The sequence below is a fragment of the Leucopleurus acutus genome (assembly GCF_964270905.1).
Source record: "Leucopleurus acutus genome assembly, chromosome: 1".
Classification (NCBI taxonomy): domain Eukaryota; kingdom Metazoa; phylum Chordata; class Mammalia; order Artiodactyla; family Delphinidae; genus Leucopleurus; species Leucopleurus acutus.
Window position 1 is genome coordinate 133,264,161 of NC_139142.1, and position 21,502 is coordinate 133,285,662.

Here is a 21,502-nt window from a genome sequence, read left to right on the forward strand (position 1 = left end):
GATTTTGATTATTTATGTCGGTGAAAACACTAACATAAAAAGGTGAAACAACATCCAATTGATGTAATTATTTAGTATAAATAGCCTAATGGGAATGAAGAGCCTATCCATGTAACACAAAGCCAGTCAAATTGATCCATGAAATATATCAGAAGACGTTATGTTATGCTCTCCAGAAAAATCTGGCTAAATTTTCCCCAGTCCGTTGTCCCAATGGAGTAGGGAAGTAGCAAAAGACCCTTAAGTCTCATCATCTTGAGTTGAAGTACCTTTAATTTCTTAAAAATCAACACAGAGAATTTATATGGAAGGTCTTCAAAGCCAAATCACATCACCTGTTTTTATTAAAGTTTTTTTTTTTTCTCCCTCGAGCTTGCAGAGTTGTCTTGGCCCTCCTGGAAAGGACCTGGCTCAAAAAAGCAAAAAGAGGTTTTAGGAGCGTGAATCAGGTATTAGACTACAAAGGGTATTAATAAAACCACTACCACCGGAGCAAACCCTTACAGCGTTTACTCTAGCCTTCAAGTGCTGTTTTAAATATTTTACATAAAGCCGGAACAGTTTAAAAACTGGACCCTCAGGTTACGGGGTATTGTTTTGTTTTTTCCTAAACTGTAGTTTTTAGAGGTATTTGTATTGTCTTAGCAGATTTCCCAATTCTCGAGTCCTACATTTAACAACGCGGAGGAACCACTCGCAGATGGAGCTCTGGTACAAGTGACAACATCAGGAAGCGGGCAGAAACAGGGGGAGGCACAGGTGGGAGGGATCTGTGCTGTGGGCGGTGCTACCAAGCGGGGCAGTGCAGGCTGACGGAACCTGCGCGAGCAAGGTCGGTGTTGCGCAGGGGACTAGTCCGGCGCAGGACACCGAGCTTTTGCACCCCAGCTGGTTCCGGCTGGGGAAAATGGCGGTGACTGGGGCGTTGTCCCAGGAGCAGCTGGTGGGCTGGTGCACTCAGCAGTTGCGGAAGACTTTCGGGCTGGATGTCAGTGAGGAGATCATACAGTAAGACCGGTTCGGGTCAGAGGCGGGAAGGAGCTCTGGGATGTGCACTGGCTGAGCAAACGGGGAAACGGAGGGGGCTAAAAAGTTGATGAGAGTGAAGAAATGTGATAAAAGGGCTGCGGTCTATCTATGAGTGCCGAATTTTGACCTCCGGCTTTCTAGTTTAGCTTCTGGAATAGGGTGTCATGCTCCACAATCGTCTGGTGGGGCCTTTTTTTCCCCAGGAAAACGCCAAATCCCTGATAATTAGACCTGTAAGTCTGTCCCAGGAACCAGTTTCCTTATAGATTTTGGAGAGAAGGGGCAAGCCAAATTGTCTTTCCAGAAATTCCTTACTCTGAACATTTTAGTTTGCCCGATCCGGGTTGTGTCAAATAGGACCTGAAATTTAAATGGGGGTAGCGTGGTACTGTGTAAAAAATAGCTCCTGACTCGGGAGTCCCGGTTCTATTTTCTGTGGTCATTCACCAGTTTTGGATCCTTAGGCAACTTAATTTTCCATCTTTGTACCTTAGTTTCCTCATGTGTAAAATGAAAAATTAGCAGAGATTATCTTTTATAACGCGTTATGATTGTAATGAAGTGGAAATGGTGACATGATTTAATATCTGCTTTCAACTGATTTAACTTTTTTTTTTTTTTTGGCGATACTGCATGCCAGGACAAAAAGACGGTTGATGAGTGAGGAGGTGGGGGAAGTGCCGTGTATCGAGGAGCATAGGAAAAAGAACTATAAGATTTGAGAAACTCGTAAGGTTAACTGCAAGGGATGAATTTAACTTGAGAACTAAAAGATGTGTAGGTGGCAGTGCAGAGTTCAGGAGGAGGGAAAAACTTCTACAAAAATTGGACTTAAAGAACCTGGAAGTGTTTCTTGATTTGGTTCCTTGTTCATTGTTGCTGAAACCTAAATTGCAGTTCTAGGGCTTTTGTAGGAAGTAAGGTGAATTTCTGATTTGGGGAGAAAATAGACTTGTTGACAAGGAGAGAGTTAAGAGAGCCAATTTTAAAGGATTATTTTGAACACTGGAATAGACTCAAAAATAACTCAGTTAAGCAAATATTATATGATATCACTTATATGTGGAATCTAAAAAATAATACAAATGATTTTATTTACAAAACAGAAACAGACTCACAGACATAGAAACAAACTTATGGGTACCAAAGGGGAAAGGGAGGGGGATAAATTAGGAGTATGAAGTTTACAGATACACACTACTGTATATAAAATAGTTAAACAGCAAAGATTTACTGTATAGCACAGGGAACTACGTTAAATATCTTGTAATAACCTACAGTGGAAAAGAATCTGGAAAAAAATGTAACTGAATCACTTTGCTGTACACCTGAAACTAACACAATATTGTAAATCAACTATACATCAATTTTAAGCACTTGCTTTTTTTTTTTTTTTTTGTGGTACGCGGGCCTCACCGCTGCGGCCTCTCCCGCCGCGGAGCACAGGCCCTGCGGCCATGGCTCACAGGCCCAGCCATCCTCCCGGACCGCGGCACGAACCCGCGTCCCCTGCATCGGCAGGCGGACTCCCAACCACTGCGCCACCAGGGAAGCCTTATACATCAATTTTGAAAAATTGACAAAAAATATTTTTAAAAAAGACAAAAAAAAAAAAAACCAGCCAAATTGTATGGCTTGGCTTTACCCTTGTTTGAAGGCAAGATCAGGTTAAGTAGTTTTCAGGCATTTTTTTAAAGCAGTGGAATGCTGTCAAATGAAATAATGAAGCTTTGTAATATACCAAACAGAAAAAAGTCAATCAGTTTAAAAAAAAAAAGATTGAGGTCTCTTTTTGATGAATCAACAATGGAGTATGAATAGTTGCAATCTTCTCAGTCTCAGAATCCAGTTGTATTTTGTTGCTTACACAGTATTAGGAAAATTCCTAAGTCTCATAGATTGTGGTTTAATAGCTCATTGTGCAGTCTTAGATTTTCCTCAGTTAAACTTATCCACACCCTTAAAAGAGGAGTGATCAGAAATTTCTGTTTTAAAGTTGAAGCAATAAGTATGGCTGTACACCTGCTTGCATTTAAAAATATTTATAAATATAAGTTAGACAAGAATTATTCAAAACTTAAAATAAGCCCTAAAGCTACCTATAATATAACGCTATTGGAAACACTTATTAGGTTTTCACTAGTTATTGCACAACAGGCTATGATGGCACAATGAACTTGAATTCATTTGCCCCTTTCATTGATGAATGTTTAAAATAGTTTCCAGTTTTTCACTAACTCAAATAATGATGTAGTTAATTTTTTTGCATAAACTTTCCTGTGTCTCTTATTTCTTAGAGAGTTCTGTAAATGGATTATTGGATTCTTTTTAAGGCACTTTAAATATATTGGCTGATTGATTTATAGAAAAGTTGTACTGACTTGTACTCCCACCCCATTTCACTTTTAGGAACGCTTCATACCATTTTCTTAAAATAGATCTGCTCATTCTGATGTGATGCTAATCTTGATTTATAATTTTTAAGAATGTTAAATTAGTAACTGGTTAGCTTATAGTATATATTCATATTTTTAGCAAAAAAGAAATTTTAGGTTTTGCAATATAAAGATGAAGTAATTTGTATTGTTCCTAGGAAAATATAATGACTGCAGATGTGTGGTTATGGAAAGTATTCCTTTTTTTTATAACAGTTATTTTTAACAATTTTTTTGAGATGTAATTTTTATTCAAGTCACTTGTTTTAAATGTAAAATTTGATGAGTTTTGACAAGTATATATAGCCTTGTAACCATCCCTCAATCAAGACATAAGTAGTCCTTGCTTTGCACAGTAGTATGGAACCATAAAAATGACCATGCAATCTACAATTTAAAAATCTTAATAAAATGGTCTTAATAAAAAAATGGGGAAATTTTTGATTATTCCATGACCTTCAAAAATGTGTGCAAAATATTAAAAACTCTCCTGCTGTCAGAATAAATTTAAAAAATAGTAAAACAAACACTTATTTAGTACACTGTAAATTTTTAAAAAAATTTTATTTTATATTGGAGTGTAGTTGATTAACAATGTTGTGTTAGTTTCAGGTGTACAGCAAAGTGATTCAGTTATACACGTACATGTATCTATTCTTTTTTCTTTTTTTTTTTTGCGGTATGCAGGCCTCTCACTGTTGTGGCCTCTCCCGTTGCGGAGCACAGGCTCCGGACGCGCAGGCTCAGCAGCCATGGCTCACGGGCCCAGCCGCTCCGCGGCATGTGGGATCTTCCCCGACTGGGGCACGAACCCGTGTCCCCTGCACCAGCAGGTGGACCCTCAACCACTGCACCACCAGGAAAGCCCTATCTGTTCTTTTTCATTCTTTTCCCATTTGGGTTAGAAAGTATTCCTATGTTAAGGACAGCTCCACAAACCTATCTTCAAAACACTGATTTGATTCTAGAAATACAAGATTACATGAAGGTTATATTATGAACTACTTGAGGTCAGAGTCTTTGTTCTAATCAAATTTATATCCCTAGCATCTAACCTAGAACTTGGCTCAAAATAAACAGTGTAATGGATTAATGAATGTTTTTTACTACCTTGATCTCTGTTACGATTATTGAAAAACATAGTATAAGCTAGCCCTGTTTTAACAACTTATTTCTTTGCTTCTTGAGGTATGTTTTGTCAATTGAGAGTGCTGAAGAGTTACGAGAATATGTTACTGACCTTCTTCAGGGAAATGAGGGCAGAAAAGGTCAATTCATAGAAGAGCTTGTAACTAAATGGCAAAAGAATGATCAGGAGCTGATTTCTGATGCTCTGCAGCAGTCCTTCAAAAAAGATGGTAAGTTAAGTTAATGTAATTAACTTAAGTAAATTAAAGTAAAGGTTGAAATATTGATAAATTAGCTGGTTTATAGGACCTGGTATGTTCTGTCACCCATATTTCCTCACAACTAACTTAAGCAGAATCATATGTATACATGTTTTTAGTTCAGTTCTACTTGATCTGTAATGAGTATTGTTTTAGTTCAGACTTTTTCAACTTAGAAAATATCACAAAAATACTTGTTTATAGATACAAATGTGGCTTCAGAATAACTTGAAAAATTTATACATAGATTAAAGAAAAACTTTAGTTATGTGTATACATGAATGTAAGTAAATGTTGACCAGTTTTAGTATGAATAGCGTTTAGAAGTAACTATTAAGTTAAACAGTACAAAAGATGAGCACCAAACTAAATAAGTCATTATTATTATACAGTCTAAAATATCAGATTTTAATTTAACTTTTTTTTTTCTGGGTGTGCCGCACGGCTTGCGGGATCTTGGTTCCTGCACCAGGAATTGAATCCAGGCCCTTGGCAGTGAAAACGTGGAGTCCTAACCACTGGACTGCCAGGGAATTCCCTTTAATTTAACGTCTTAATTTTAGCCAGTAGTCTTTATTATTGACTACAATCTTGAAAATGATGGTTTAAATTTAATTCTGATTTGAGAGGAAAAGATAATTAAAAACCTGCCTGACTTCTTATATTGACTCTAAGTATTAAGCATTGCCTTCTCTTTATTAGCTATTAATTCACCAATGAATCCTACTATTTCCAATCTATGTACATATATATTTATTTATTTATTTACTGTCTTCTTCTTCTTTAAAGAAAATTTAGATGGGCAGAGGTCAGGAGACCAGCTAAAGAGGAGTAGGCGGAAAGGGAGAAACAGACAGGAAGTTCCTGCATTTACTGAACCTGATACAACCATAGAGGTCAAAACACCTTTTGATTTGGCCAAGGTGAGTGCTTAGAAAATGAGGCTTTTCTGGCTATATGGAGAAGAGCAAACAACTGATACATGTCAGAGAGCGAAGGGTATAAATTGGTCTAGAATGGCAACTTTTCAACAAATGCATGAATTTTAGAGAGTGATAATGATAACGTATTACTTTCTATATGGTAGATACTTTTTGACAACCTGATTAAATAAGTATTAAAAGGACATCTTCGGGCTTCCCTGGTGGCACAGTGGTTAAGAATGCACCTGCTGGGGCTTCCCTGGTGGCGCAGTGGTTGAGAATCTTCCTGCTAATGCAGGGGACTCGGGTTCAAGCCCTGGTCTGGGAGGATCCCACATGCCGCGGAGCAGCTAGGCCCGTGAGCCACAACTACTGAGCCTGTGCGTCTGGAGCCTGTGCTCCGCAACAAGAGAGGCTGCGATAGTGAGAGGGCTGCGCACTGCGATGAAGGGTGGCCCCCGCTTGCCACAACTAGAGAAAGCCCTCGCACATAAACGAAGACCCAACACAGCATAAATAAATTAATTAATAAACTCCTACCCCCTACATCTTCTAAAAGAAAAAAAAAAGAATCCACCTGCTAATGCAGGGAACATGGGTTAGAGCCCTGGTCCAGGAAGATCCCACATGCCGCAGAGCAACTAAGCCCGTGCACCAGAACTACTGAGTCTGCACTCTAGAGCCTGCGAGCCACGACTACTGAGCCCGTGTGCCACAGCTACTGAAGCCCACGTGCCTAAAGCCTGTGTTCCACAACAAGAGAAGCCACCGCAATGAGAAGCTCTCGCACCACAACGAAGAGTAGCCCCCACTCACTGCAACTAGAGAAAGCCCGCGTGCAGCAACAAAGATCCACTGCAGCCAAAAATAAATAAATAAAATAAATAAATTTATTTTTTAAAAAAAGGACTTCTTCGCTTAGAGATTATAGATAGATAGATAGACGTGATAGAAAATATTTAATGAAATACACCAGGACTTCAATTTCAACATTTTTTGTGGCTTTGTACTAAAAGAATGCACAATTCTAGCTGTTTTAAGAGCGTTCCTATTTTAGGCCATTCACTACCCATCATCATCATCATTATTTAGCATTTAGAGCTCTTTCATATTCTCTCTTGGCTCTAAAAATAGCCCTGTGAGGTAAGCAGAAATATTTTTATTCAGGGCAATTTGACAAGCTAAATTTCCCAGCAGAAGGGAATAGTTAATTATGCTAAGCTGGAAGAGTAGTGATCAAAAAGTTCTGAGTGATGACCATGCAGTAAAACATGGAAAAGGGTTTCTAAAATAATGTGAACTTAAAAAAAATAGTCTTAAGCCTTTTATTAATTGGAATAAAATGAGCAAAGACTATCACAAGCAAAAGAAAAAACACAAATGACCAATAAACATTAAAAATGTTTATCCTTACTAGTAATTAAGGAGTCCAGTTTGTCACCCTAATTGCCTGAATTCTCCTGGTTTTAGCACTGAAAAGTCCTGTATTCTGAGATTTCCCCTAAGTCCTGGGCAAACAAGGTTGGTTGGTTACTTTACTAGTAATCAAATAAATACACATTAAATCCCTGAGATATGGCATATCAAATTGTCAAAGATTTTATTTTTAAAAAATTTTTTGGCCATGCCATGCAGCATGCAGGGTTTTAGTTCCTGGACCAGGGATTGAACCTGCGCCCCCTGCAGTGGAAGCTTGGAGTGTTAACCACTGGACTGCCAGGGAAGTCCCTCAAAGATTTTAAAAACAGATACAGTGATGATGAAGTTGTATTAAAACAGGAACCTCCTATACAATACTGGTGGCAATGTAAATTGGTTTAAGCTTTCTGGGGGCAGTTTGGCAGCATGTATCAAGAACTGTGGAAATGTTCATATACTTCTGACTTATTAATATGACTTAAATATCTAACAAAGTAATCAGAAATGCACACAAAAAATGTATGTTCTGTATAATGTTATTTATAATATTGAAAATATGAACTGACCTGATTTTTTAGCAGTAAGAGACAGATTAAATAAATTATTATTCCCTCATTTGGTGGGATATCATGCAGCTCATTTCTTTTTTTTTTAATAAATTTATTTAATTAATTTATTTATCTTTGTCTGCGTTGGGTCTTCGTTGCTGTGCGTGGGCTTTCTCTAGTTGCGGGGAGCAGGGGCTACTCTTCACTGCGGTGCACGAACTTCTCATTGCAGTGGCTTCCCTTGCTGTAGAGCACAGGCTCTAGGTGCACGGGCTTCAGTAGTTGTGGCACACAGGCTCAGTAGTTGTGGCTTGCAGACTCTAGAGCACGGGCTCAGCAGTTGTGGCGCACGGGCTTAGTTGCTCTGCAGCATATGGGATCTTCCCAGACCAGGGCTTGAACCCGTGTCCCCTGCAATGGCAGGTGGATTCTTAACCACTGCGCCACTAGGGAAGCCCGCTTATTTCTTTTTAAAGCCGTGGTGTATACAGAACATTGTTTCTAGGGGAAATACAGTGTTAGGTTTCTGGGAGCCTCTGATCACATTTCCATCAACCAATCAAAACATAACCTTATTTTATGTGTGTTTCTGTTTAAAGACACTTTATTTAATATATATTGTTGATCATCAACATTGAAGTCAAAGCCAATAGCACTGTAACTCATGCCTGAAGAAAGCTTATCTAATACACCTTTCTTTTTTATTATTATTATTTATTAATTTTTATTATTTTTTTATTGAATTATAGTTGATGTACAATATTATATGTTATAGGTGTACAACATAGTGATTCACAATTTTTATTTTATTTTTTTATTTTTATTTATTTTGGGGGGGCTTGCAGGATCTTAATTCCCCCACCAGGGATTGAACTCATGCCCCCTGCAGTGGAAGTATGGAGTCCTGACCATTGGACTGGGAATTCCTGGTGATTCACAATTTTTAAAGTTTACATTCCACATATAGTTATTATAAAATATTGACTCTATTCCCTGTGTTGTACAATGTATCCCTGTAACTTATTTATTTTATACATAATAGTTTGTACCTCTTAATCCCCTACCCCTATCTTTTATTCTCTATATACCTGTGAGTCTGTTTCTATTTTGTTATATCCACTGGTTCATTTTTTAGATTTCACATATAAGTGATATCATACAGTATTTGTTTTTCTCTGTCTGACTTATTTCACTTAGCATAATACCCTTCAAGTCCATCCATGTTGTTGCAAATAGCAATTTTTCATTCTTTTTATGACTGAATAGTATTCCATTGTGTATATATACCACATCTTTATCCATTTAGCTGTTGATGGACACTTAGGTTGCTTCCATATCTTGGCAATTGTAAATAATGTTGATATGAACATTGGGTATATGTATCTTTTCAAGTTAGTGTTTTCATTTTTTTTGGCTATATACCCAGGAGTGGAATTGCTGGGTCATATGGTAGTTCTACTTTTAGTTTTTTGAGAAACCTCCATACTGTTTTCTTTTTTAATTAATTTATTTTATTTTATTTATTTTTGGCTGTGTTGAGTCTTTGTTGCTGTGTGCAGGCCTTCTCTAGTTGTGGTGACCTGGGGCTACTCTTTGTTGCAGTGCACAGGCTTCTCATTGCGGTGGCTTGTCATTGCAGAGCATGGGCTCTAGGCACGCGGGCTTTAGTAGTTGTGGCTTGCAGGCTCAGTAGTTGTGGCTCGCAGGCTCTAGAGCACAGGCTCAGTAGTTGTAGTGCACAGGCTTAGTTGCTCTGCGGCATGTGGGATCTTCCTGGACCAGGGCTCGAACCCATGCCCCCTGCATTGGCAGGTGGATTCTTAACCACTGCACCACCAGGGAAGCCCCTCCATACTGTTTTCCACAGTGATGATACCAAGTTAACACTCCCACCAGCAGTGTATGAGGGTTCCCTTTTTTCCACATTTTCACCAACATTTTTAATTTGTGGTCTTTTTCATGATAGCCATTCTGAGAGGTGTGAGGTGATATCTCATTGTGGTTTTAATTTACATTTCTCTGATAATTAACGCTGTTGGGCATCCTTTCATGTAATATACCTATTTTCCATATAAGGTACAGCCTCTTGTGCTTAGGAACATTAGATAGCGCTTCCTATTATGCATGGGGGCCATATTAACTGGTGAGATTACCAACAAAAAGCACAAAAATGCAAAGAAATGGCACTAAATAGACTTAGGATACTTGTTTGCAGTATGAGAGCTGAAGCAAGAAGGCAGATCACTGCATTGCTCAAACTTAGCTGGAAATGTGTGCATTTGGTGACTCAAATGTTTTGCCATTCTGTGCGTGTCCATGAATGCCTGTGAAAGCACCTGGAGTATTGATTTGGGGGTTACAAATAAATATTAGCAAGTAGGTGAATTTGAAGATCGGGAACCATGAAAAATGATGGTCAAACTGTATGTCCAGTTCCATTTTTGGACATGTAAGTAAATCTTAAATCTGTCTTCAATTTTCTCAGGCAATTCATTTGGTTATTCAAAAGTTTTTATTGTGTGTCTGTTGTGTGTCAAGAACTGATTTAGGCATTTGAGATATAGCAATAAACAAGACTCATTAAGGTTTCTTGCCCTCCTAGAGTTTACATTTTAGTGGTTCAGAGGAGAGGTAGAAAAGATAGTCAAAGAAATTTTTTTAAAGTAATTATATATTGTGAAAACTAACATGAAAGAAATTAAAAGGGCAGTGTGATAGGCAGTTATTGGAAGGGTGGGAGCTAATGTAGGTAGGGTATTCAGGGAAAGCCTTTCTGAGGGAGTGAAATTACAGCTAAGACCTGAACAATGAAAAGGAACCAGTATGTAAAGAGATGGGCTGGGAACAATGCAGAAAGAGGGAATAACAAGTGCAAAGGGAAGATGGAGAAAAGTGTTCTCAGAAGTATCAAAAGCCCTGTGTGGCTGGAGCATAGTGGACAGGGGAAGAATGATGTGTAGGTGAGGCTAGAGAGCACCTGAGGGCCATATGTAAGGCTTTATAGGTCATTATAAGTAGCTTGGATTAAATTTTAAGCACAATGGGAAGACAGTGAGTGGTTTTGTTTTTCGTATTTTGTTTTTTAATTATTTAACCCCTCCTCCCCACCCCCTGAATGGTTTTAGGCAGAGGAGTGATATGTTATGAATTTTCTGGCTTGCCCTGTTCTCCCCTTCTCTCCTCTATTACTCTGTCTTTCCTCCTTCTCAATAAATACTTGCTGCCTGTTATGGATAAAAGACCTAATCAAAGCACAGCCCTCAATCCCTCAAATGTGTTATTTTAATGTAACTGGATACTTTAAAGGGAGTGAGATAGAAGTTTCTGCTTAGAGATTTTAGTCTTCCCCTCACAAACATCCTTGAGAGCAAAGGTATAATTGACCAGTTTGAAAAATGGCTGCCTGCTAGAATTAGATAACATCCTTAGCACTTGTCTTAGATTTTAACATTTACCTCCGTTGACTTATTTGATACTGTCTGTATATCTCAAGTTTTGGCTTTGGACATTAGGGCGTGTTACCTCTCTTTATAGTAACCAAAGAATTGTTACCTTCATTGTTATAACTCTCCTATCCACTAGGACTCCTGAGATTTTTCTTTGAAACTTCAGTCTCTGGAAATGATTGAGAAACTCTCAATTTAAAGGGAAAGTAGGACTACACCAGAGGAGAGGCATCTATGCACCTTAAGTGTCAAAAGCTGCTGTGGTCTGAATGTTTGTATACCACTCAGAATTCATACCTTAAAATGCTAATGCCCAGTGTGAATTAGGAAGTGGGGCCTTTGGGAGGTTCTTATGTCATGGGGGTGGAGTCCTCATGAATGGAGTTAGTGCCCTTATAGAAGAGACCTCACAGTCCCTAACCCCTTTTGCCACATACAACAAAGAAGTAATTTCTGTGACCTGGAAGAGGGCCCTTGCCCAACCATGCTTGCACCCTGAACCTGGACTTCAGCCTCCAGAGCTATAAGAAATAAGTTTCTGTTGTTTATAAGCTACCTAGTCTGTGATATTTTGTTACAGCAGCCAGAATGGACTAAGACAGAGGCTGATATAGTTCTGTTTTTAAAGTTTTTATTTTATAACATACATACAGAAGTGAATAAATGAATTTTCACAAACTGACCATACCTGTATAGCCAGAAATAAAACATTACCATTCCTCTAAAAAACTCCCATGTGCCCCACAATGACAACCCTCCCAAGGGAAAACACCATTTTGACTTTGAACATCATAGATTAATTTTGCCTGCTTATGAACTTTGTATAAATGGAGTTAAATAGTATATACTCTTTTGTGTCACATGGTTTATCTCATTGCTATATAGGATTCTGTTAAGTGAATATTCAATCTACTGTTGAACATTTGGGTAGTTTTCCAATTCTAATGCTGCAGTGAATGTTCTTGTATATGTCTTTTGTTGAACATACTTACTCATTTCTTTTGAGTATATGTCCAAGAGGTGAATTGCTGGGTCACAGGATATACATATGCTCAGCTTTAGTAGATACCAGTTTACACTCCCACGAATGGTGTGTGAGAGTTCTAATTGTTCTATATCCTTGCCAACACTCTGTATTTTCTGTCTTTTCAATTTAGCTATTCTGGTTGGTGTGCAATGGTATTACACTGGTTTTATTTTATATTATCTTGATGACTGATGAAGTTGAGCACCTTTTCATGTATCTGTTGGCTGTTTGGATATCTTCTTTTATGAAGTTCCTGTTTAGGTCCTTTGCCCATTTTTCCACTGTGTTATCTGTCTTTTTCTTATTGAGTCAATTTTTTATAGATTTTTCTTACTTTACTGATTGTTCTTATTTCCAGATCTGTGAATATCATCTGCTTTTAGAGGCATTTTTGTTTTCTATGATCTCCAATTTAGCTCTACATAAATATGTCACATAAACAGCTTTTATTGCTACATTTACCTTCCACCAGGGCTGACAGCTACTAGCAGAAAAAGCAGAGTATATTAGCTAGTTTTTCTAGGGCATAATCTTTACTTAGACCCTTGATTATAACTCATTTGTATTTCTCCTACTTCCTTCTTTCATGGTTGCTGGGTAGGGTGTAAGTTATTATTGAACAGAACTGAGGTTTTTCTCTCTTGACTGTTTTCATTGTCATTAATTATTTGATGTTATTTCTGATATCTTTGTACGATCAGGCACAAGAGAACAGCAGCTCCTTAAAGAAGAAGACGAAGTTTGTCAGTTTATATACAAAAGAGGGACAGGACAAGCTTGCAGTCCTGATCCCCGGTCGCCACACTTGTGATTGCCTGGGCCAGAAGCACAAGCTGATCAATAACTGTCTGATCTGTGGGCGTATTGTCTGTGAACAAGAGGGTTCCGGCCCCTGCTTATTCTGTGGTACTCTGGTAAATTGTTTCTTTCCTATTTTACTACTCTTCAGTTTTATACATAGGGACATTCACACCCCTAGTAATTTCTCTTTTTCTTAGTAAATTTCTTCCCTAAGGTGTCCAGTAAATTCTTTTTTTTTTTTTTAATTTTATTGTTTTTATTGAAGTATAGTTGATTTACATTGTTGTGCCACTGGTAAAATTTAGTCAAAAACCCAAGTTGAGGTCTTCCCTGGTGGCGCAGTGGTTGAGAGTCCGCCTGCCGATGCAGGGGACGCGGGTTCATGCCCCAGTCTGGGAAGATCCCACATGCCGCGGAGCGGCTGGGCCCGTGAGCCACGGCCGCTGAGCCTGCGCATCTGGAGCCTGTGCTCCGCAACGGGAGAGGCCACAGCAGTGAGAGGCCCGCGTACAAAAAAAAAAAAAAAACCCCAAGTAGATATCCTAGAACTGAGGCCTATTTGTGAGAAGGTTTTGAGAACATACCTTGTTGAGGGATCTAAGTCTTGTGTCAGATTAAGTTCAATTCAAGAAAACTTTAGGGCCTGAAATGTCAAAAATTTTTGTCAGTCTTCAGATGTGGCTCATATTCCTAGATAGAGTTACAGAGCCACTGTGATATAATCCTCAAGTCGATAGCTTCTTTTTCCAGAACACCTTTTTTTTTTTTTTTTTTTTGCCGTACGTGGGCCTCTCACTGTTGTGGCCTCACCCTTTGTGGAGCACAGGCTCTGGACGCACAGGCTCAGCAGCCATGGCTCACGGGCCCAGCTGCTCCGTGGCATGTGGGATCTTCCCGGACCGGGGCACGAGCCCGTGTCCCCTGCATCGGCAGGCAGACTCTCAACCACTGCACCACCAGGGAAGCCCAACACCTCCTTTTTATAGCTCCTCATTATCTGAGTAAGTGACCTCAAAAGTGTAGTTGTAATGACTCTGTTACAAACACCCTAGTGAGTTGTCTGGAAGGCTTATTCTGCCAGTTGAGCTGACTGACAGAAGCAATGGCATTTGGTATTGGTGAAGGTATACATTTTGTGTTGCTTTGTTTTCCCTTCTCTGGTGGGGCCTTTAATTTTTTAATGTACTCAGATGGTAAGCTGATAGACAATGGATGACCTGAAAAATGTAGTATCTAACATCAAAAATGTTCATAAAACAGCAGCAGATGTCCTCCCATATGGGGCTTTTCTCTAGAGAAACACCCTACAGCTGCTGTGTGCCACTCAGGCAACTGCTAGCAAGTACAGTGTTTTCTGTTAGGTCCCTTGGATCCTTCAGTGAATTCAAGAAACAGAGTAATGTAAAGCAGATAGGCCTTGAGGTCTTGCAGTTTCATAAACTTAATATGAAATTGTTTTTAAGTAACCCCTTCTGCTTTTAAGTAACCTCCCTTCTTACACTTCTAGTGATTTTATAATAAACCGAACTTTTTCTTTGCTTAATGTGTTTATTACTTTATAAGCAGGTAATGTTTGAAGGCAAAGAAGCAAAATACATATAAAAGCTAGACTAGTTTTCACTGCTTCTTTTTCTGGCTCTTTTTAATAAGACACTTGTGGGACTTCCCTGGCTGTCCAGTGGCTAAGACTCCCTGCTTCCATTGCAGGGGGCATGGGTTCAATCCCTGGTCAGGGAGCTAAGATTCTGCGTGCCGCATGGCGCAGCCAAAAATAAATACATAAATAAATAAGACACTTGCTTAGCAATTCTCTTGTAAGACTTGGATTTCACGATTAGAACTGGAAGGCTATAAAAAAAAGTCTTGTATATGTTTTCAATATTCTCAGTGGTGGCAAATCTTTATCTTTTGAAAATAGGTTAGATTTTTTTTTTAACTGTCATTCAGGGACACTTGTAGTGATATCAGTTTTTTGTATGGTTCATAAAAGAAGGGAGAAATGGAAAGAGACTAGGGCAAAACTCATTTGGGTATACTTTTTTTTTTGGTATACTTGTCTGGATTAAAAAACACTGACAGTCTATTTTATTGCCATATCTAATGTGTAATTTGAGGTTACTTTTTAAGTATATCAAGCAAACACTATCATTTATCTATTGGATCATGTGTCTTACTCTTATTACTTTATAGGTATGTACTCGTGAAGAACAGGATATTTTACAGCGTGACTCAAACAAGAGCCAGAAACTGCTGAAGAAGCTCATGTCAGGTAGGCAGCAGTCTTCTAATTGGGTCACTGTAGTTATGGATACATTTTGTTGTATCTGTGATTGTTTCTCTTACTTGTATCCTGGTATGTAAGATGCGATTTATTTACTCGTTTATTTTTTTTTAAGTTCTTATTAAAACCACCTAACATTGAGCAAAAAAACTAATAATAATACTATTGGATTATAACCCAAAGAATAAAATTAATGTCATGAAGTAACTGAATAAATGAATAAATGGGAGAGAAGGAACTGCTCTTATAGAATTCCAATTAATAAAGTGAAGGAATTATGGTAACAGAAAATTACCATGTCAACACCACAGTAGTATTGATAGTAATTGCTACAGGCAAGATCCACCAGTAGATGCTAAAATTATTGGATGAAAGTTTAAGAATTGGAGATGTGCTAGATCATGAAAGACAAGGAAAGACTGAAGAATTGTAACGATTTGGAGGAGACTAAGGAGACACTACAACTAATTGCGTTGTAGGATCTTGAATCGGATCCCTAAACAGAAAAATAATATTAGTGGAAAAAAAGTTGAAATCCAAATAAAGTCTGTAATATAGTTAATGGTATTGTACTATTGTTAATTTCTTACTTTTGATAATTGTACTATGGTTATGTGAGATAAGATACTAACAAGGGAAGATGAATGAAAGGTATACAGGAACTCTTAATTTTTTTGCAACTCTTCGAAGTTTTTTATAGTTAAAAAAAGCATGACAAAAATAGTTAAGGACATTTTTAAAGGGAAAACAATATACTCATTACTTTCCATTTGTGCAAATATTTTGTTCCTGCTTTAATTCATAGTTGTTTTTAAAATATAGATAGATTGGTTGGTATTATGAAGTAGCAATCCTAGCGTATATAGAATTTTACGTTTTTCCTTTTTTAACTGTTTTATAATTATTGTTTATGTTGCCATATATTCTTCATATTTGTAATTTTTAGTGCTTAAAAATAGTCATTAAATTTATTTATTATAATTGATTATCTATTTCCTCATTACTGGATATTTTGACTCTTTCCAAATTATAAATAATACCACAAGTGGTCAACTTTGTTAATATTATATCTTTGATTTACTTCCTTGGGATAAATTCCTAGGAATGGGATTACTGAGTCAAAGAATATTATCATTTTTGACACTTAAGATGTATTTGCCATATTACTTTACCAAAATATTTTACTAGTCTACAATAATATTAGTATTTTACCCCAAAACCTATCACTATTGGGTTTTGACATTTCATGTTATTTTATTTTTATAGTCGTAATTTATTATTATTATTATTAATGAGGTAGAACATGTCTCCATATTTTTTCCATTTGGATTTTTCTAGGGTCGTTATTATGAGAAAAGGTAGTTCTCAGTGCTTTTCTTATATTCAGAACACAAGAATCAACCTCTTTTTTTTAAAATTTTAAAAGAAAGATTTGACAGGACTTTTTTTCTTTTTAGGACTTTAAATTAAATAGCCTAGAGTTTTAGGTGTAGGGAAAGGTCAGCCTTCATTATAGCTTAGTTGTTTTCCTAACACATTTTAGATCTTGGTTCTATCATAATTTATGGCTATCTTTTCTAGGATATATAGATTTATGGTATATTGTCACAAAGGAAGATAACACATGGGCCGAGGAATGAATGTGGGCTTTAGAGTTAGACAGACCTAACTTTATTTTATTTTATTTTAAATTTATTTATTTATTTATTTATTTTTGGCTGTGTTGGGTGTTTGTTGCCGCATGTGGGCTTTCTCTAGTTGCGACGAGTGGGGACTACTCTTCGTTGCAGTGCGTGGGCTTCTCATTGTGGTGGCTTCTCTTGTTGCTGAGTGTGGGCTCCAGGCGTGCGGGCTTCAGTAGTTGTGGCACGTGGGCTCAGTAGTTGTGGCTCACAGGCTCTAGAGTGCAGGCTCAGTAGTTGTGGAGCACGGACTTAGTTGCTCTGCAGCATGTGGGATCTTCCTGGACCAGGGCTCGAACCCGTGTCCCCTGCATTGGCAGGCGGATTCTTAACCACTGCACCACCAGGGAAGTCCAGACAGACCTAACTTTAAATTTTGTTTCTACCTTTTAATTTCTGACTTACTGAACTCAGTAAATTTACTAATGTCTCTGAATTTCAGTTTATCTGTAAAATAAAGATAATATAAACTGTCTTACAGGGTTATAGTGAGAATTAAGTACTATAGTACGTATGAAGTGCCTTAGCATCTGATAAGTTCTTGTTATTCATTTCTGTCCCTCTGTGCAATTTCTTCTCTTTTTTCCTTTTATTATTTAGTTCTTAGCTTTGATATATAAAAGTATGTTCAAAGGTGATATTTAGCCCTACTCAATAAAGTTTTTCTTATAAGGCATTTTTATATTGTGTTGTTAAACAGTTTGTTACCCTTAGTGATCCACATTTCCATAAGGGAAGAAGTGGATTCTTAACATTTATTGAGAATGTATTATGTTTCAAGCGCTGCTTGATGCCTGACAAGTAAAGCCTGGCCTGTGTACCTGTTTGTTTTCCATTGAAATGAAGGCTGTCAGTCATTAGGGGCACAGCCAGATCTACTGATATTTTGTTCTTTGCTGCACAGCGATACAACTAATTGGTATGATTCACTGACACCATTTGATTTCCTTATTGAATTTCAGGGACAGAGAATTCTGGAAAAGTGGACATCTCTACCAAGGACCTTCTTCGTCATCAAGAATTGCGATTTAAATCTGGTCTGGAGAAAGCTATCAAGCATAAAGACAAACTGTTAGAGTTTGACAGAACTAGGTATGATGTGGTTAAAATAAAAAATGCTAAGAAATAGAGTAGTCCATTATTTTGGCACTTGATACCTTATTAGGGTGGACTATGAAAGTGTTTACAACAAAAGAAGAGCCAGATGCTCTGTGGAGGAGGTCTACAGCTTGTTTTTGAATCATGTCTGAATAAGATAGGCTCCCACCGAGAGGATCCTACCCTGCAATATTTTTTGATTCTTGGCAAATGCTAGTGTACCCCATGGAAAGTTGATTTGGGTTGACACAGTTCCCCACTTGTTTTACTTGAAACCATCATTTATTCAGTCAGCATATGTTAGAGTGCCTACCATGTGCAAACTGTTGGGGGGCCTCTGGATACTTCATAAGAAACTGTCTCTGGGAGAGTGTTAACACCACCTCATGGGAAGACATGATTTATCCTCCCTTTTTCCTTTGACACTAAATTTGTTTTCTGATTCAATAATGTCCCTAAACTGAGTTTTACACTCCTACACTTTTGTCATTGAGCCCACTCACCTCTCTTTAGGAGACAGATTTATGGATTTGTTAGTTCTGTTTTTAATTTTTTTCTCTTTCATTTTTTTCTTCTTCTGGAAAAAATATGTATTGAAGACCAATTAGTGGTAAAGAATGTTTAAATAGGACTTACATGCTCACTTCTCAAGTGGCCATGTGAGAATCCTTAGAAAGACCCTGCATCTCTTACTGTGGTAACTGAATATGTCTATTCCTAGCATTATAATCCTTTGGTTAGACACACCTGCTGCTTTCAAATCATTTGCTGTGAATACATGAGATATACTTTGAAAGCTCTTCGTTAATAAGCCCATCACAAGGTTTGTGACTAATATTTGCTCTTCATCCTTAAATATCACTTTTATCCTTACTCAGTGAAACTTATCATTAGAAATAGAGTACATTTTTTGATAAACAGAAACTGGAAAAGGGTCTCTCCCTATTGGCATTGTTGCCCTTATGCTGGTGAGTTTCTAAGGACGCCAATTTCATTATGTAGGTTTGTGTATAGTACCACTCTTAGTCCACTTTAAAAGTTTTATAATTCCAGCTGAGTCCTGAAAGAATGAAATCTGAATCTGATTTCAGTATTTCCCTATGCCTGAATATATCATACTAATTATTAATTATGCAGTTGAGACTGATTTATGATTTTGGAGTAGTCACTTAACTTCTTTGAGGCCCAGGTTTATTATCTGTAGAAGGAGAGAGTTGGATCATCAAGATGCCTTCTAGTTGTTAATTTTTTTGTTGGTATGATCTTAGAAATAGGCCTGATTGTCATATCTTGGAACTTGGCCCTTGTAAATATGTTAAATGAGGGACTGGGGATAGGGTTGGGGTGGGGATGGGGGAGGTGGTGAAAACTGACATATAGTAGTAGAGTATTAAAGATATCCTAAGAATAAGCTTATAGGACTGAGAATCCAGGATGGAACTCCAGTTTCTAAGGGAAATAGCGGCAATTGGGCCTAGCAGGAATAGTCTAGGTCCCAATTGTAGAAGGACTAGGATATTGAGTAAGCTGCCAAGACATGAACTCAGATGCAGCAAAATCAGACATAAGCCCAGTTATAAGAAGGTGAGGGCTGGACTAGTAAGAAAATAGGAGGACAATAGATTTTGGTGCTGTGTCTTTTCCTCCCCAAGGGTGAGATTCGTTCTAAGAGCTGAGCTGAGTCTGCAGTGGGAATAAGGTATACGCAGAAGCTGGAAATCAGGCAGAGTTTGACCTAGTTTTGGAACGTTCTTGAGCATCTATATTTGAGATAATAACCTTCAGGACAGCAGAAGAGTGAGCTACTTGAAACAGCTTCCCAGTAATCAAGTCCCTGTTTGTCAACAGGTGACCTAACTGCCATGTGTTCTTTTTTTTTTCCTTAGCATTCGAAGGACCCATGTCATTGATGATGAGTCAGATTACTTTGCCAGTGATTCTAACCAGTGGTTGTCCAAAATTGAACGGGAAGCCCTACAGAAGCGAGAGGAGGAGCTGAGAGAATTTCGACATGCCTCTCGGCTCTCGAAGAAGATCACCATTGACTTTGCAGGCAGGAAGATCATGGAAGATGAAAATCCTCTAACTGAGTATCACAGCAAGTAAGTGGACAACACCAGAAAGGGTCTGAAAGAAGGGGGCAGTTTAACTGTAAAGGATTTGCCCCCCCCTTTAACGAGTCTGTTATTTTTGTTAATTTTTAGAGCAACATATTCATTTGGAGTAGAAACATGGAATAGTAGCTAAGAAAATTTTGGAATTGAACAGCGAGGGCCACTTGACCTACTAGATAACTACTGTAGTTTTATAAAAAACTGTTTTTAAAACAGTGAGGTACAGTTTGGGCAGAGGAATAGATGAATGAAATATAATAGAATCTGGGAAGAGACCCATGCGTCTGCATTGTGTGTGTATGGGTGTGTGTCTATAGTTGTGTAAAACTTTTCTAAACGGTAAGGGAAGGATTAAATAAATGATGGTCCATCAGCTTTGAAAAAAATCTACATTAGATCTCTACCTCAAAGCATACTGTGAAAATAAGTTTGACTAAAGAGTTAAATGCAGGGACTTCCCTGGTGGTGCAGTGGTTAAGAATCCGCCTGCCAATGCAGGGGACACAGGTTTGATCCCTGGTTCTGGAAGATCCCACATGCCGCGGAGCAGCAAAGCCCGTGCGCCACAACTACTGAACCTGTGCTCTAGAGCCCGCGAGCCACAACTACTGACCCAGCATGCCACAACTACTGAAGCCCATGTGCCTAGAGCCTGTGCTCCACAAGAGGAGAAGCCACCACAATGAGAAATAAATAAATAAATGTATGTATGTATGTATGTATGTATGTATGTTACGTGCAAGGGAATTTCCTGGCAGTCTAGTGGTTAGGACTCCAAGCTTCCACTGCTTGGGCCCTGGTTTTGATCCCTTGTTGGGAAAGTAAGATCCTGCAAGCCAAGTGGTGTGGCCAAAAAAAAAAAAAAAAAGAGAAGAAAAGTAAGAGTTAAATGCAAAAGAAATAAAAGGATCAGAAAGAAATAGAATAGTAGAAATTTAGGAGAATATAGTTAATGTCTTGGTATGATAAAGTTCTTTCTAAGCAAGATACAAAACCCAGAAGTCAAAAAGACAAAGATATTTTAAATCACATAAAGAAGTACAATACTGAGAGAAAACATTTTAAACGGTTTTAACAGTTCAAAAGAGCAATATCCATAGTATATAAAGAGCTGCAAGTTAAAAAGACACATCCAGTAGAAAAATGGGCAAAGGCTAAGAACAGACAATTTACAGGTGAGGAAATACAAATAGCCAATAAACATTTGAAAAGATGCTCAGCTATTTATCAGGGAAATGCACATTTTGAAACATAATGTATCATTAAATTGTCTGAAATTTATAATTTATAATATTGCATAATCTTTGAGTG

The 21,502-nt window shown here is 37.9% G+C and overlaps 1 protein-coding gene across 1 annotated transcript in view; it reads left to right on the plus strand.

Annotated features, from left to right (window-relative positions):
* Window positions 1–902: 902 nt before the first annotated feature.
* The window catches only part of TRIP4 (thyroid hormone receptor interactor 4), a 67,396-nt gene continuing 46,796 nt past the window's right edge, over window positions 903–21,502 (plus strand). The window contains exons 1-7 of the mRNA XM_082833919.1: window positions 903–1,008; window positions 4,653–4,822; window positions 5,642–5,775; window positions 12,917–13,129; window positions 15,207–15,285; window positions 17,942–18,071; window positions 19,964–20,179. Of these exons, the coding sequence (XP_082690045.1) occupies window positions 908–1,008; window positions 4,653–4,822; window positions 5,642–5,775; window positions 12,917–13,129; window positions 15,207–15,285; window positions 17,942–18,071; window positions 19,964–20,179 (1,043 nt within the window). The 5' untranslated portion in view covers window positions 903–907. The remainder of the gene's footprint in view (window positions 1,009–4,652; window positions 4,823–5,641; window positions 5,776–12,916; window positions 13,130–15,206; window positions 15,286–17,941; window positions 18,072–19,963; window positions 20,180–21,502) is intronic.